Consider the following 17,497-nt stretch of genomic DNA (forward strand, 5'->3'; position numbering starts at 1 on the left):
CTTTTGCTGTCTTCCAAATAAACTTTTGCTTTATAAAGTGGACCTTTTTATACTTAGACTTTGTGAGGAGTTCAGTGACATGGTCATTTATTTTGCATTATGGTCAGGAAATGCTACTGTACTACTTCAGTTTGGATATGTTTCAATTCAATGCTTCTTTCTTTTGTGCTAAATTGCCAAGTGCATTTGCTGTCTTCTTGCTTTAGTTTTCAACTTCAAATTTTCCATCTCGTTCTCTGCAAGTTTCAACTCTCAGCTGGTGTTCAAGTCCTTGAATACATAAACCATAGTTTGTTTATAATAGCTCCACTGTAAATGAATAAATTCATTTTCTCACTTTTATGAGTTCAAATTTTTTAAGTTTAAAAGCATTCAAGACAGCACCATGTACTACATATACAATAAAAACAAATCAATGAAATTAACACAGGCAAATTCAGCATGATGATACAGTGTCCTTGAGTTGGAGTGAGGAGATAATTACACAGGATTTGAAGAGGACATAACTACATTTCCCTTCTTGCTGGGTGATGATCATGCAGGCCTTCATTCTCCTTTTCTGAGTCTTATGAATTGTGTGATCAGGGAGCCAGCATTATGGTGTAGTGGGTAAAGCCACTGCCTACAACACCAGCATCCCATATGGGCACCAGTTCTAGCCCCAGCCGCTCCACTTTCAATCCAGCTGCCTGCTAATGCACCTGGGAAAGCAGCAGAGGACGGCCCAAGTCCTTGGGCTATTGCACCACATGGGAGACCCAGAAACAGCTCTGTGCGCCTGGCTTTCTCCTGGCACAGCACCAGATGTTGCGGCCATTCACGGAGTGAACCAGTGGATGGAAGGTCTGTCTCTCCTCTCTATGACTCTTGACTTCCAAATAAGTAAACAGATCTTAAAAGATAGAATTATGTAGTCAAACAGTGGACACACATGTGCACCTACAATGTGGGGCTGTGATAACTGCACAGCAGGTAAAAAGGCAGAGAGTGAGAGCCTGGTGGCTGAGGGTTTCCTGAGAAGCAGGGGTTAGAGCAAAGGAGAGGCTGCTGGAGTGGATGGGGCTCACCCTGGGGGCGGCAGGAGTGGCAGAGTGGCTGGGTCCCGTGAGTGTGCTGAAGGCAGTGGACACACTGGGGGAGCTGGTGTGGGTGAGAGAGAGAACCACATCCTGTGGCCAGTTAGTGAGCAGCACCCTGGTGAGGGGCAGGCGCTAGAACAGAGGACACCTGGGCACCTGGCAGCACAGGTGTGTGGGATGCCCACCAGCAAAAACAAAATAAAAGCAACAAAATCAAGATATTAACTTTGCAAGAATTTTAAAATCTTTTTTATTTGTTCTGGGACAACTCATTCACATCACAAATTGATTCTACAGACAGAAATGAGCAAATGCAGCCCCACGAGGAGGAAACATCCACAGACGTCATCTTTTCCTGACACACAGAGGTTGAACTTCTCTGAAATCATGTTCTTACTACAAATGTATACAGCAGTTTTTGAAGGTGCGGTTTTAAGGATTCATGCTAGTTAAATCTGCAAGGCCAAGTCTTTCTTAATACTCTAATTCAAGCTGACTTCTTTCTCTGTATTCACTTTGTAAACAGAAATAAATTGACATTTGTGGCTCTAAACACAAGAATTCAAATTAAAATAACCAGTTACCATATCCAATGTTTAGTATTTAACAATTAACACAAAAGAACCATCATCATATAAACTGCAGGATATTAACCATTAAATAGTAAATATGATAAAATTAGTATAAAGTATTTAAAGATAGGTAAAAAGTTAAATCTTAATATATAGAAAAAACTTTTACATATTAGATTAAAAGTATGCAGAAGCATTTTTAAAGCTTACAGCAAATATTGCTTAGGTAGAGAATATGTCATGTCAAGGTAGAAAATGATTGTAATTCTCAGAAAAGCAAGTAAGTTAAGCTTAGTTCATGGTGACATAGTTGGCTGGAAAAATGCCAGTTTGGCCTCGGAGTTTTCCTTCCCACCAATCAAAATGTGAATCTGTTTTTGATATGACTGTGATTCTGTCCCCAGCTTGAAAGTTCAAGTCCCCTGGCTGTTGTCCTTCAAAGGAGTATAGTGCCGTCACTTCTACTGGTTGAGGCAAATTGCCTAAAACAAGAAAAAAATAAATCATTCAAGTTTTCCAGGGGGGACATGGGACGTGTGTGCAGCTCAGGCAGAAGAATCAGTTAGCACCTTGAGCCCAGAGCCCTCGGGGCTGCCAGCACCCATGGCACGGAATCTGCATCCTCGAAGTTTTTCTCTTTTGAGTAGAGCAAAGGTTCGGCAGTGATATCTGCCAACCACACCTAAGTCGAACTATACATTCTTCTTTGCCTATGGATTAGCAAGTGTCGGGGTGCAGTTTGAATTTTGCGTAATCCTACTATTATTTACATTTCCCCATTTTAACAGAATAGTCCTGGCTATGGTCTGGACGTTTGCTTCCCCCAACAAGTCCCCACGTGGAAATGCTGACTGCCCCCCCCCCCCCCCCAACACACACACAGTGAGGACGCAGCGGAAGCAGACACCTAAGAGCCTCTGGTAGGGCCGCGCCAGGGTCCCAGCGTGCAGAGCCGGGACAGAGTCTGCATTGCTCACTACCACTTGGCGAGAGGGCTCTCACGGCACCCAGCAGACACTCCTGCTCACAATTCTATCACAGAAGGCTTCATTCAGAAATCCTGTCCCATTCAGAAATCCTGTCCCACCTTCCACAGTGCTGGGTGCAATTCCTGCACTGACTCTGTAGAGCGGCACACGGAGGAGCCCGCCGTGCAAGTCTGAGAAGCATCAGAGAGAACGGACTGGGGACGGAGCAGCCAAGGGGAGAAGCAAGGCAGAACGCAGGCTGCACAATGCGCAAAACCACAGTTTCTCTCCAAGATGTTGGTATTTGTTTCACGTAATTTTGTGCATAAATGAAGCACTGTGATGTTGTTTCATGCATTTAAGTATAGATATACAGAAAATATAAATAACCAAACTCTAAGACCAGTTCCTGTCTGAGCCCACACTATAACGACAACAACAGCAACAATGAACAGAACTCGGCCTGTCAGGAAGAGGCATGGGGGATCAGCACGGATTTTTCTGCCCAACACTCAGGACACTGCTGCAGCTCTCCACAGGGAAGCCGGGGAATAATTAATGTAATTAATGTAAGGACATCAGAGACGTTTTTCTGTAAAAGAGAATTTCTGCATGTTACTTTATATTCCACTTGCTTGTAGTCTACTCATTTTAAATTATAAGGTTAAAAAATGTGGCAAAAAATGCCCATGCAGTCTTAGAATAAAGAGGAAACACCTGTGGGTGGTGACTGCAAACATGGAACGCACAAAGCACACACCCACGGAGAAGTCGCTTCTGGATGCTTCCACACCAACACCCGCACCCACAGTGCCTGCACAAAGCGGTTGGTCCTGAGGAACCGGTGCACAACAACCTGTGCTGTTCCCTGCCCGGGTGCCCCAGGACCTGGGTGGACAGAGGTGTGGGGTAGGCGGGGAGGCCCCGAGACCTGGGCTGGTAGGGAGGTCTGCCAGGCCCTGTGTGGGGTCCGCACTGCCATCAAGAGCGGTCACAGCCGGGGCGGTGGTGCTGTGTTGGCGGTAGGCACAGTCCCTGCCTCCAAGCACCCAGGAAGCAGCAACAGCTGACCTGCCCTGGCGCCTGGGCTGAGGAGTCCCGCTGTGGAGTTCTGGGGGGACCAGCTCAGGACACCGGCCCATGATCCTGTACAGCCGGGCCTTCCGCAGAACAGCGGCCACAGGTTGGGAGGTCAGCACACGCGACTTGAGAACGACCCAGGTGGGGCCGGCGCCGGCTTCCACTAAGGCTCAGCCAGGGCCCTGGAATGGGCTTTTGTCTTAAGGGAAGCAGCCGGCATGGAAGGGCAGCCTGGGAGAGCTGACTGGCACACGCTGTGAGTGCAACTTGTGCCGGATCCTCCAACACAAACGCAAAACCCAGCCACAACCAGACAGCCACAACCAAACTGCCACGGCAGGTGAGGTTCATCACCTCGGTCACACACCTGGCAAACGAATCACAGGGGCTGAAATCCAGGTCTCTCCAGAGCCCAAGCAGAGTCTGTGTCTCATCATCTCTGACAAAAGGAGGTGCATGTCTACCTGCCTGTCACCTACCAAGGCTCCCTCCCTGCTTCCTAGCCCATGTCTCTGCAACCTGTCCCAGCAGGCGGTCCTCTGTCAACTGCGTCCAGCTCAGGAACCCCTCCGAGGAGCAGATGCCTAGGCACAAAGGGGGAGGCTGCACACTGTGAGAATCTAGTTCCGGCCACGCTGGAATGAACACTACTGCTCCCGCAGAATCCGCAACCGAGGGTCCAGTCCTGGGTACCCCAGCTGCTCAACCCCTGCCGTGGCCACCTGGAGAGGAGCCGGCGCCCTCCCAGGCCCAGGACCACAGCACAGCAGTGACCAGCTGCACCCAGGCCACTGGGCAAACGCAGCAGGCCTCTCTGTCTGCGGGGGCAGGCAGGGGTGGTGCCCGAAGGAAGGCTCCAACCACAGGCAGGGCTGAAAGCCGGAGAACGTCAGAAACCACACATCCAGCTCTGCTCCAGAGACGTGTTCAACAGTTTCCCCGCATGCTAGTAAACAAACTGGCTCCTGATTCCACTTTTACACGAAACGCTCATTCCCCAGCAGCGCGGTGCTGTGACTGCAGTGACAACAGCACAGGATGCGACTGCTTGACTTTGCTCTCGATTGTCCCACTCACATTGGTTCACAGCTGCTAGCTGCCTCCCAGGAACATTCCACAAGACAAGCTGAAGGACCATTTTTACTATCAAATCTTGGCATGTTCTATGACGTACTGCCCTACAATAGCAAAATGTTTGAATGTGAAAATAAAAAATAAAAATAATTCCTTAAAAGCAGATTGGCGGGGCTACAACCTAGGGAAAGTGCAACGAGGATTAAGTTATGTTCAAAACTAACGCATCTGGCTCTGCCCCTCAGTATCTGCTCGGAAGCTGCCGGACAACCTGTTCCCGCTGGTGCCTTCCCCAGGGTGGGGCTCTGGGGTCCCCAGGCCATCCCTGTCTCAGGGAGGGCTGCGTCATCTCCCCATCTGCAGCTGGAGGCAAGTTGGAGAGAGAAAGCACAGCACTGAAATGTGAAGCGGTCATCAGGGTAGGGAGGGACTCCTGCCCATCAGAGAGGCTGGGCACTTCCTGTAGACTGCACACCCTCTCCAAGTCCCCAGTCTGTGATCCCAAGGTGCACAGGAGTCAGAGCTGTAACTCACCAACTCTCTCCTGATAGCTGGAAAGTTCAGGATAGAGCTTGTATCCATTTCTGTTGCCTGGAAAAGAGACGGAAGATGAGAAGACTTGCTGGTGTTTAGTATCCAGAACACACAGTGATGGCAAAGCCTGCCCTGGCTGAGCAGAGATTTCAGGTCCTCAGGACTGACAGGCGCAGCACCCGCAGGACGAGTGGCCTGGCGGGGTCTCCAGGGGTCACAGAAGGCCACGTTCTGGGAAGGGGCTGGGCTAGGGAAGCTGGTGCTGACACAGACTAGAGAGCGTGGAGCAGGCATTTTACAGCAAAGTTGCGCAATGCCTTCACAGTCCCTTTGAGATAGAGGCCAACGACAAGCCACAAAGCTGTCCGTCACCCAGGTCACACAGCCACCTGATCTGTGAGGTCTGCCATGCCCATGCCCACGCCCATGCACTGGACCCTGGTTTACACTTCGGGGGTGGCCTATGGGGTTTGCTTTTCTTCTTCTAGGGCAGAGAAACATGGTTGTGGAGGGATGGCAGAGGCAGAGGAGCCGCAAGCCACATTCTTGTCTTCAGTGACTTTACAAAGACGTCTCTGGGGCTGGAGGTCTGGACGCTGCTTCTTCCAGGACGCCTGTGCCACATCCCTGTGGCCTGTGATGGCCCCTGGCCTCGGAGGACGTGAGCAACTCCAAATAAACACTGGCGGGGAGGGGGTGTGCACGTCCCCAGAGAACCCATTTAAGGAAGGTGCCAGGACATCACTGTGGGTGGGTGACCAGAAGGAGGACAGACGGGACTGGTGCATATTGAGATTTCTGCATAACAAAAGCCGCACTGGGAAAGGGAGATGGGAAAGTGCATTCCGCTCACCACAGAAGCCAGTGAGGACAAAGCCTAACAGCAACAGCACAGAAAGATGTCACAGTGTCTCAGAAATGGAAGGCACACCCCAGGAAGATTACCACGTGGATCTACACAGCAAAGTTGTGATTAGCATCCAAAGAGCATACAACACTGCTTCACATCGGTGAAGGGAGGAAGAGTTGGTAGAAATTATCTCAAAATACGTGAAGAGAAAGTATCCAGTCATTACAGAAGTCAAAGTAGTGTAGGACAGTCTAGGAGTCCAGTACAACCTAGAATGGGAGGACGGAGTGATGGTGAGGTCCATGTGCAGGACCACATGGAAGACAGAGTGATGGTGAGGGTCCATGTGGAGGACCACGTGGAGGACCACGTGGAGGATGGAGTGATGCTGAGGGAGCATGTGGAGGATAGAGTGATGGTGAGGGTGTAGGTCCATGTGGAGGATGGAGTGATAGTGAGGTCCATGTGGAGGACCACATGGAAGACAGAGTGATGGTGAGGGTCCATGTGGAGGACAGAGTGATGGAGAGAACCATGTGGAGGACCATGTGGAAGACGGAGTGATGGTGAGGGTAGAGGTCCGTGTGAAGGATGGAGTGATAGTGAGGGTGGAGTTCCATGTGGAGGACGGAGTGATGGTGAGGGTCCATTTGTAGATCCATGTGAAGGATGGAGTGATGGAGAGGACCATGTGGAGGACCATGTGGAGGACCATGTGAAAGACAGAGTGATGGTGAGGGTGGAGGTCCATGTGGAGGACGGAATGATGGTGAGGGTCCATGTGGAGGACCATGTGGAGGACGGAGTGATGGTGAGGCTGTAGGTCCGTGTGGAGGACCATGTGGAGGATGGAGTGATGGTGAGGGTCCATGTGGAGGACCATGTGGAGGACAGAGTGATGGAGAGAACCATGTGGAGGACCATGTGGAAGACGGAGTGATGGTGAGGGTGGAGGTCCGTGTGAAGGATGGAGTGATAGTGAGGGTGGAGGTCCATGTGGAGGACGGAGTGATGGTGAGGGTCCATTTGTAGATCCATGTGAAGGATGGAGTGATGGAGAGGACCATGTGGAGGACCATGTGGAGGACCATGTGAAAGACAGAGTGATGGTGAGGGTGGAGGTCCATGTGGAGGACGGAATGATGGTGAGGGTCCATGTGGAGGACCATGTGGAGGACGGAGTGATGGTGAGGCTGTAGGTCCGTGTGGAGGACCATGTGGAGGATGGAGTGATGGTGAGGGTCCATGTGGAGGACCATGTGGAGGACGGAGTGATAGAGAGGACCATGTGGAGGACCATGTGGAAGACGGAGTGATGGTGAGGCTGTAGGTCCGTGTGGAGGATGGAGTGATAGTGAGGGTGGAGGTCCACGTGGAGGACGGAGTGATGGTGAGGGTCCATGTGGAGGACTATGTGGAGGACGGAGTGATGGTGAGGGTCCGTGAGGGTCAGGAGCACGTGGAAGACAGTGATACTGAGGGTGCACATGGAAGACGTTGTAGAGGGTGTAGTAGTGGTTAGAATGGCACACGGTGGGGTGTGTCTTGGGACCAGACATTGGGGAGCATGCTTATGGTGGGGGACATAAACAGGGGAGATGCCAATGTAGTGAAAACTCATAAAATGTAATCTATCACATTGGTTAAATTTTTAAAAAATACATATATTTTTAAAAGATTTATTTATTTAAAAGGCAGAGTTAGAGGGAGGGAAAGACAGAGAGACAGATCTTCTATCCCCTGGTTCACAACCCCAAATGGTCACAATGGCTGGGGCTGGGCCAGCCGAAGCCAGGAATCAGGAACTTCTGGGTGTCTCACGTGGGTGCAGGGGCCCAAGGACTTGAGCTATCTTCTGCTACTTTTCCCAGGTGCATTAGCAGGGAGCTGGATCAGAAGTGGAGTGGGCAGGACTTGAAGTGTTGCCCATATGGCTGCCAGCATTACAGGCAGCAGCCTAACCTGCTATGCTACAGTGCCAGCCCCTAAAAATATATTTTTTGACCTATCATGTCGACTCTTAGCAATTATCTCACAAGTCAATCAATCAATCAACATGGCAGTATGCAGAGACATTAGTTTAGAAGGATGATAGTTATCCTGTTCGGTGCTGATATAATCTGACATAAAGTTAATTCCCATCAGTAGGAGAGTATGTGAATAAACTGTGTGCTTCTGGAATATTGGAATATGTGGAATATTAAGTCACCAGTTAACAGAATTAATTAGGGGTGAGCATTGGGAACAGTAATTAAGCCATGGCTTGGGACTTCTAATCCAGCTTCCTGCAAGCAGCAGGTGACAGCTAAGGCACTTGTGTTCCTGACACCCACAAGGGAGACAGGCTGAAGTCCCTGGCCCGGTCTGCGCTGTTACTGGCATGGGTTCAGGGCGCAGGATGCATTACTCACTGGAAATATGAGCAAATTCACCCTTGGACCTGGGACAGGAACCGACTCCACGAAGCAGGGCCAGGAATCCCTAAATGCCAGCAGCAGGGCAGCATGAGGGACAGGACCAGTGCCTGGTGAGTGCAGACGCCGTGTGCGCCGGGGAAGGAGGAAGGCTGAAGATGAAGGTGAGCACACTGGCCTCAGAGCAGCACGCTCGCTCTCCCTGGGAGCTTCCATGGCAGCAGTTCTGCCCTGGACAGAGGCCTCTGGGCCAGGCCCATGCCGAGTCCTGGCCACGTCCGTGTCCAGCAAGTGACCATTATTTACTGGCAAGCTCTACACATGAAAACAGAATTCCAAGAGTTCCTGACACAAAAATGAGCGATGGAAGGAGAGGTAAAGACCAAAGCCTGGTGCTTCATGAATTTCATATGGTTTAAAACCACCTTAAATAACTTCCACACTCCCAGAATGTGTGGTAAAACTGATATTCAGAAATGTAAATCTCTAAGCATACATGAAAATAGTCTTATTTTGTTCCCTTTTCAAATCTTTGGAAAAAATGACAAGGAAACTAAACAAGAAAAGTTTCAAAGATAAATCAGTTTGTAAAGAAAGCTTATGAATGAGAACAGAAGTTTTTATAAATTACGGCAAAGGGAATCTGTCTTATTCAGAAGAGTCTGAATGTGTTTTTCTCTTAAAAAAAGAAAAGTGAACTCTTCTTTTTGAATCTAAAGTTTTACAATGCAATCAACTGTTAAGTATAATTAAGTATTTGAATTGCAACTAAATATTTACTTTGCGAGTCCGGGTCCAGCTGGCCTGGTGCAGACGACCGCTGGGGTCTTGATGCTGGTGTTGGAGGTAAATCTTTAGCCTGAGGAACAAACACACATGACAGAACTTAAACCCTGCTTTGACCTGGGAGCATTCCCCTGGCTAGCTCGTCCTGAGCACGACTGTGCACTCACATGCCCGGCCTCGGCCCAGTGTCACGGAACTGTACAGCAAGGCTCAGGTCCGGGAGGCCCAGAGCCATGCTCGCCCAGTGCCTGGTCTCAAGGACTTGCGGGCAGAGTAACATGGGGAGCATCCTAGCAACTGGCAAGGAGAGGTGGTGACAAACTCAAACTCTGCACCTCCAGGCGTTCTTTGCGGCAAGGGCCAAGGGGGCCTGGAGGAGCTCTGAGGCCTGATATCGTGGTTGCTCTGAGCTGCTGCTGTCATTGGTGCTACTGACTAATATCACTAAGTTCTGTATCTCAACATTTGTATAGACGAGATGCCCAGGATGGGTGGCATTTCCACGTGAACTTTGCTTGAGTGGCAAGGGAAGCTCAGTGGGTTGTCCGGAAGCTGGTGTCCCGGGCAGAGCACCTCCGTGCCCATGGAGAGAAATGGAAGTGGGGCCCACCGAGGCCTTGTGCTGCTGGCGCGCGTCCCTCCTGGCGTTGGCGCGCTGCCCGGCACTCTCGTACTTCTCGGTGAAGGTGTCGAGGATCTCGTAAAGATCCTCCGCCTGGGCGGGCCGCGGCAGCTCTCCAAACAGAATGTCATAGGCGCGGATGTCTTGACAATAAAACCTAGCAGACATGAACAACATTTCTTTACTAAGCGTGGATCTTTTTTGGAGCTACACGTAGCATGTGCACACACACACAAGCGTCTGTGTACTTTCTCATGTGCACCCTCACATGTGCCTGGTCCACATCCTACATTCAGCTCCCAAATCCACTCCCAAGATCACCTCTAGAGGCAACTACTGCAAATATCCTGATGTGAGTCCTTCCCCTTGTAACACAAAGGCACATTCACACACACATATCCACACTAACACATGCACACACATGATACTCACACATGCAAATCACACCCCAATACACATGCACACACACATACACCCGATACTTCCACCTGCATGCACGCACACACCTGACACACACGCACACATGTACACACACCATACTCACCAATGCGTCCACATACCCCAATATTTATTCATGCACACGCACATACCCAGTACTTATACATGCACACACACACCCCAATACACATGGCACACACACACACACACTGATACACATGGCAGACCTCTGACACTCCAATATTTACACACACACAAACACAACAGTACACGTATACCTGATACTTACACATGCACACACACACACCTGAGAGTTACACATGTACATGCACACACACACACTGATACACATACACAGACACACCAGTACACACACATGCACATTTCCAGGGAATCGAAATGTTACATACAGTTTTATAGCTTACTTTTTAAGTTTCTTACAAGAACGGCACCTACACATATGGTTTTGTAATTTCTTTAAAATGTTTATTTTTATCAAAATTAAATAAAGATTTGCCTCACATGTTTGGAAGGCCTGTGACTCATTAAGTAGTATATTGATTTTAGTTTATCCAGGATTTAGTTTACCTCTAGTGGGAAAGTCTGCCAAAGGCTTAGAATAAGAAGCCCCTAAAAGCATTCTTAAGTTATGTTTCTCAAATTAATAACACGGAGTGAAAATAAACACAGCTCTTGATTTTATAAGATGAAGAGTTCTACAAACTTTAATGTTCCCCATGCTCTTATTTTCTGGTTTCTCGGTTTGCATTTGATGCTATCAGACATGCTAAGAACCCTCGATGACCTGGGTGGCCCCCAGGGAGCCTGTCACCTGCAGTCAGGCCTGCTGCTCCGTGTGCGAAGCCGCCAGCAGCATCAGTCCCGCAGGCCTGCACTCGGCAGAGCTTCTGCTGGGTCTGGAAGCACCGCTCTGTCAGTCCAGACCTCATCCTCATCTGAGCCGTCACACATATGTTAATGGCAGGAAAATGATCTGGATGCCACTGTTTTTCTTTACCTCACGATATTTCCAGCTGTTTTATTTTTTTAATCAAACTGTGTTGTTAACCAGAACTGGACTCTGTTTATAGGGAAGAAAGGCAAAGGCAGGGTGAGCAAAAGAAACCTCTATGGTGAGGGTGCCGGCTGTTAGGGTACAGGCTGTGACAGGTCCAGGCTGTGGGGCACAGGCTGTGGGGGTGCAGGTTGTGGGGCACAGGCTGTGGGGGTGCAGGCTATGACAGGTCCAGGCTGTGAGGGTACAGGCTGTGACCGGTCCAGGCTGTGAGGGTGCAGGCTGTTAAGGTAGCAGACTGTGGGGCACAGGTTGTGGGGTGCAGGCTGTGAGGGTGAAGACTGTAAGGGTGCAGGCTGTGACAGGTCCAGGTTGTGAGGGTGCAGGCTGTTAAGGTAGTAGGCTGTGGGGCACAGGCTGTGGGGATGCAGGTTGTGGGGCACAGGCAGTGGGGGTGCAGGCTGTGACAGGTACAGGTTGTGAGGGTACAGGCTGTGACAGGTCCAGGCTGTGAGGGTGCAGGCTGTTAAGGTAGCAGACTGTGGGGCACAGGTTGTGGGGTACAGGCTGTGAGGGTGAAGACTGTAAGGGTGCAGGCTGTGACAGGTCCAGGCTGTGAGGGTGCAGGCTGTTCAGGGAGCATGTTGTGGGGTGCACACTGTGGGGGTACAGGCTGTGGGGGTGCAAGCTGTGGTGGATGTGCCCCCCAGGAGCGTCTGGATAGTGCATGCAGCCTTTTTTAGCTCCTTGGGCACAGTGCTGTGCAGCCTCCAACCTCCACCCATGACCCTCACGATATAATGCTAGAGGGAAACTACTTACAACTGAATACACATTTTGAATATTCTCATATTTGGCAAAATAAATTATACTTACAAAAGTGTTGGAAGACAACAGAGAAAAATGGGAATCAAGTCCATCTTAAAGGAGTAATATGGCTTTTTTGCCTTGGTTTTGCTTTCTAGGTTTTCTGTAAGACATATCACGGGGTGGAGCCAAGATGGTGGAATAGTTAGGGTGCACACTGATAGTCCGGGAAAAGATAGTTCAATAAAAGTGGAGTTACTGTAGTCTCAGGAAAAGGCTCAGGAAAAAATTGCAGAGGAAACTCTTCCGGATCTAGTGGATGTGACACGGAGGACCTTAGGGGAGAACAAGGACACCCATGGTGTGGAAGACCAGCTGCAGAGTCTGCGCACCAGCGCTGGAAGGGGAGGTGAGACAAAAACCTTGGTAACCCGAGACATTGGCGGGAAAAGGCAGAACGAGGACTGAGGCCCCACTGGGGAAAGTTCACCAGGCTGACTGGAGGAGAAAAAAATGAATAAATAAGGGGAACTGGCACGGACACTAGCCTCTCTCTCCACTGGCCTTACAAAGCCGAGCGAGACAAAGAGCAGGCGCCATTTTGGACTTACGTAAAGTGGCGCCCGCCATCAGCCAAGCAGAAAAACCTGACTCTGGTGGGGAGAAACAACAGGAGGTTAGGACCTAGTGAAAGTGTGGAGCTACCGAACTGAGACTGTGAAAATCTGAGGGTGGGCGAGAGAATTCACTGAGTACACAAACTCGGTAACCTTGGCAACCAGGTGAGAGACTGTGGAGAAATTTGAGACCACACTGAGGGTGGCATAAACCCTTTGTGTGGTCCCTGGGGTAGAGCAGACGAATACCCACAGGGGCCAGATTTCATACATCAACTACCCTCAATTCTACTCATCTGTGTGGAATTACTTCCCTTCTGAGTCAAAGAGAAGGGCGGGGGGGGGGGGGGGGGGGGGAGAACAACATGGGTGAGTCACCTTTGGCACACCCTTAACCCTGAAGAACCAAACAAAAGCTCTCTGGCCACACCCATCACAGCCTCTAAGGATCCATCAAAAGCAGACAGTCCACTTAATCTAGAGTCATAGTATAACGAGAAAAAACACCACAGCGAAGAAACCAAAGAATATCTCCAATATGCCAAACAACAAACGTAGAAACTGAGGTAACAAGAACAAGGAAGACACTATGACGCCCCCAAATGAAAAAGACTCCCCAATTCAAGATTATGAAGATGATGAGATAGAAGAAATGCAAGAAGCGGATCTCAAAAAATTGATAAGAACATTAAGAAGTTCTCAAAAACAAATTCTTGAACTATAGAAATCCTTACTGGACAGGATAGAAAATCTTTCTCGTGAAAATGAAATATTAAGGAGGAATCAAAATGAAATGAAACAACTAGTAGAACATGAAACTGTGATAGTGATGAGAAATCATAATGAAATGAAAAATTCAATAAATCAAATGACAATCACATTAAAGAGCCTTAAAAACAGAATGGGTGAAGCAGAAGAGAGAATATCGGACTTAGAAGACAGAGAACAGGAAAGTATACAGTCAAACCAAAGAAAAGAAGAGGAAATTAGAAATTTAAAAAATATTGTTGGGAATCTACAGGATACTATCAAAAAAACCCAACATTCGGGTTCTAGGAGTTCCTGAAGGCATGGAGAGGGAGAAAGGATTAGAAGGCCTTTTTAGTGAAATACTAGCAGAAAATTTCCCAGGTTTGGAGGACAGAGACATCCTAGTACAGGAAGCTCATAGAACCCCTAATAAACGTGACCAAAAGAGATCCTCACCATGACACGTTGTAATTAAACTCACCACAGTGAAACATAAAGAAAAGATCCTAAAATGTGCAAGACAGAAACGTCAGATTACTTTCAGAGGATCTCCAATTAGACTCACAGCAGACTTCTCATCAAACCTTAAAGGCTAGGAGGGAATGGCAAGATATAGCCCAGGTACTAAGAGAGAAAAACTGCCAGCCCAGAATATTATATCCTGCAAAGCTCTCATTTGTGAATGAAGGTGAAATAAAGACCTTTCATAGCAAACAGAAATTGAAAGGATTGGTCGCCACTCGTCCAGCCCTGCAAAAGATGCTTAAAGATGTGTTATACACAGAAACACAGAAACATGGTCACCAATATGAAAGAAAGTAAAGGAAGAAAACCTACTAGTAAAAGATCATAGGAAGCTCAAAGCATATACTAGAAAATATCTTTGGGAAAATGGCAGGGCAAAGTCACTACTTATCATTAGTCACATTGAACGTTAATGGACTTAACTCTCCAGTTAAAAGGCACAGACTGGCTGAATGGATTAAGGAACAAAACCCATCTATTTGCTGCTTACAAGAAACACATCTTTCCAACAAAGATGCATGCAGACTGAAAGTGAAGGCTGGAAAAAGATATTCCATGCCAACAGAAACCAAAAAAAAGCAGGTGTAGCTATATTAATATCAGACAAAATAAACTTTAACACAAAAACTGTTAAGAGAGACAAAGAGGGACACTATATTATGATTAAGGGTTCAATTCAACAGGAAGATGTAACTATTATAAATGTATATGCACCTAATTACAGGGCACCGGTTTATTTAAAACATATGTTAAAGGACTTAAAGGAAGACTTAGATTCCAATACAATAGTACTGGGGGACTACAATACTCCACTCTAAAAAAAAAAAGACAGATCATCCGGACAGAAGATCAACAAGGATACAGCAGATTTAATCGACACTATTGCCCAAACGGATCTGACAGATATCTACAGAACTTTCAATCCTACATCTAAAGATTTTACATTCTTCTCAGCAGTACATGGAACCTTCTCTAGGATTGACCACATACTAGGCCATAAAGCAAGTCTCAGCAAATTTAAAAGAATTAGAATCATACCACGCAGCTTCTCAGACTACAGCAGAATGAAGGTAGAAATTAGCAACTCAGGAATCCCTAGAGAGTATGCAAACACATGGAGACTGAACAACATGCTCCTGAATGAACACTGGGTCATAGAAGAAATCAAAAGAGAAATCAAAAACTTTCTGGAAGTAAATGAGGATAACAACACAACATATCAAAAATTATGGGATATGGCAAAAGCAGTGTTGAGAGGAAAGCTTATAGCAATAGGTGCCTACATCAAGAAATTGGAAAGGCACCAAATAAATGAGTTTTCAACGCATCTCAAGGATCTAGAAAAACTGCAGCAAACAAGACCCAAATCTAGTAGGAGAAGAGAAATAATTAAAATCAGAGAAGAAATCAATAGGATTGAATAAAAAAAAATTACAAAATATCAGCCAAGCGAAGAACTGGTTTTTTGAAAAAATAAACAAAATTGACACCCCATTGGCTCAACTAACTAAAAAAAGAAAAGACCCAAATCAATAAAATCTTAGATGAAAAAGGAAATGTAACAACAGACACCACAGAAATAAAAAGAATCATCAGAAATTACTACAAAGAGTTGTATACCAGCAAACAGGGAAATCTATCAGAAATGGATAGATTCCTGGACACATGCAACCTACCTAAATTGAACCAGGAAGACATAGAAAACCTAAACAGACCCATAACTGACACAGAAATTGAAACAGTAATAAAGGCCCTCCCAACAAAGAAAAGCCCAGGACTAGATGGATTCACTGCTGAATTCTACCAGACATTTAAAGAACTAACTCCATTTCTTCTCAAACTATTTAGAACAATCGAAAAAGATGGAATCCTCCCAAATTCTTTCTATGAAGCCAGCATCACCTTAATTCCTAAGCCAGAGAAAGATGCAGCATTGAAAGAAAATTACAGACCAATATCCCTGATGAACATAGACACAAAAATCCTCAATAAAATTCTCGCCAATAGAATACAACAACACATCAGAAAGATCATCCACCCAGACCAAGTGGGATTTATCCCTGGTATGCAGGGATGGTTCAATGTTCACAAAACAATCAATGTGATACACCACATTAACAAACTGCAGAAGAAAAACCATATGATTATCTCTCAATAGACACAGAGAAAGCATTCGATAAAATTCAACATCCTTTCATGATGAAAACCCTAAGCAAAATGGGTATAGAAGGAACATTCCTCAACACAGTCAAGGCAATTTATGAAAAACCCACGACCAACATCCTATTGAATGGGGAAAAGTTGGAAGCATTTCCACTGAGATCTGGTACCAGACAGGGATGCCCACTCTCACCACTGCTATTCAATATAGTTCTGGAAGTTTTAGCCAGAGCCATTAGGCAAGAAAAAGAAATTTAAGGGATACAAATTGGGAAGGAAGAACTCAAACTATCCCTCTTTGCAGACGACATGATTCTTTATTTAGGGGATCCAAAGAACTCTACTAAGAGACTATTAGAACTCATACAAGAGTTTGGCAAAGTAGCAGGATATAAAATCAATGCACAAAAATCAACAGCCTTTGTATACATAGGCAATGCCACGGCTGAGAAAGAACTGCTAAGAGCAATCCCATTCACAATAGCTACAAAAACAATCAAATACCTTGGAATAAACTTAACCAAGGACGTTAAAGATCTCTATGATGAAAATTATAAAACCTTAAAGAAAGAAATAGAAGACGATACCAAAAAATGGAAAAATCTTCCATGCTGATGGATTGGAAGATTCAATATCATCAAAATGTCCATTCTCCCAAAAGCAATTTATAGATTCAATGCGATACAAATCAAGATACCAAAGACATTCTTCTCAGATCTAGAAAAAATGATGCTGAAATTCATATGGAGACGCAGGAGACCTCGAATAGCTAAAGCAATCTTGTACAACAAAAACAAAGCCGGAGGCATCACAATACCAGATTTCAGGACATACTGCAGGGCAGTTGTAATCAAAACAGCATGGTACTGGTGCAGAAACAGATGGATAGACCAATGGAACAGAATAGAAACACCAGAAATCAACCCAAACATCTACAGCCAACTGATATTTGATCAAGGATCTAAAACCAATTCCTGGAACAAGGACAGTCTATTGAATAAATGGTGCTGGAAAAACTGGATTTCCATGTGCAGAAGCATGAAGCAAAACCCCTACCTTACACCTTACACAAAAATCCACTCAACATGGATTAAAGACCCAAATTTATGACCCGACACAATCGAATTATTAGAGAACATTGGAGAAACCCTGAAAGATATTGGCACCGGTAAAGATTTCCTGGAAAAGACCCTTGAGGCGCAGGCA

At 46.8% G+C, this 17,497-nt stretch overlaps 1 protein-coding gene across 1 annotated transcript in view; it reads right to left on the reverse strand.

Annotated features, from left to right (window-relative positions):
- Positions 1-1,300: 1,300 nt before the first annotated feature.
- SH3YL1 (SH3 and SYLF domain containing 1) overlaps positions 1,301-17,497 on the reverse strand; it is a 39,431-nt gene continuing 23,234 nt past the window's right edge. The window contains exons 7-10 of the mRNA XM_062208896.1: positions 9,968-10,136; positions 9,352-9,430; positions 5,308-5,364; positions 1,301-2,133 (exon numbers count right to left, since the gene is read on the reverse strand). Coding sequence (XP_062064880.1) covers positions 1,943-2,133; positions 5,308-5,364; positions 9,352-9,430; positions 9,968-10,136 — 496 coding nt within the window. The 3' untranslated portion in view covers positions 1,301-1,942. The remainder of the gene's footprint in view (positions 2,134-5,307; positions 5,365-9,351; positions 9,431-9,967; positions 10,137-17,497) is intronic.

Source organism: Lepus europaeus, chromosome 13 (genome assembly GCF_033115175.1).
Source record: "Lepus europaeus isolate LE1 chromosome 13, mLepTim1.pri, whole genome shotgun sequence".
Lineage (NCBI taxonomy): Eukaryota > Metazoa > Chordata > Mammalia > Lagomorpha > Leporidae > Lepus > Lepus europaeus.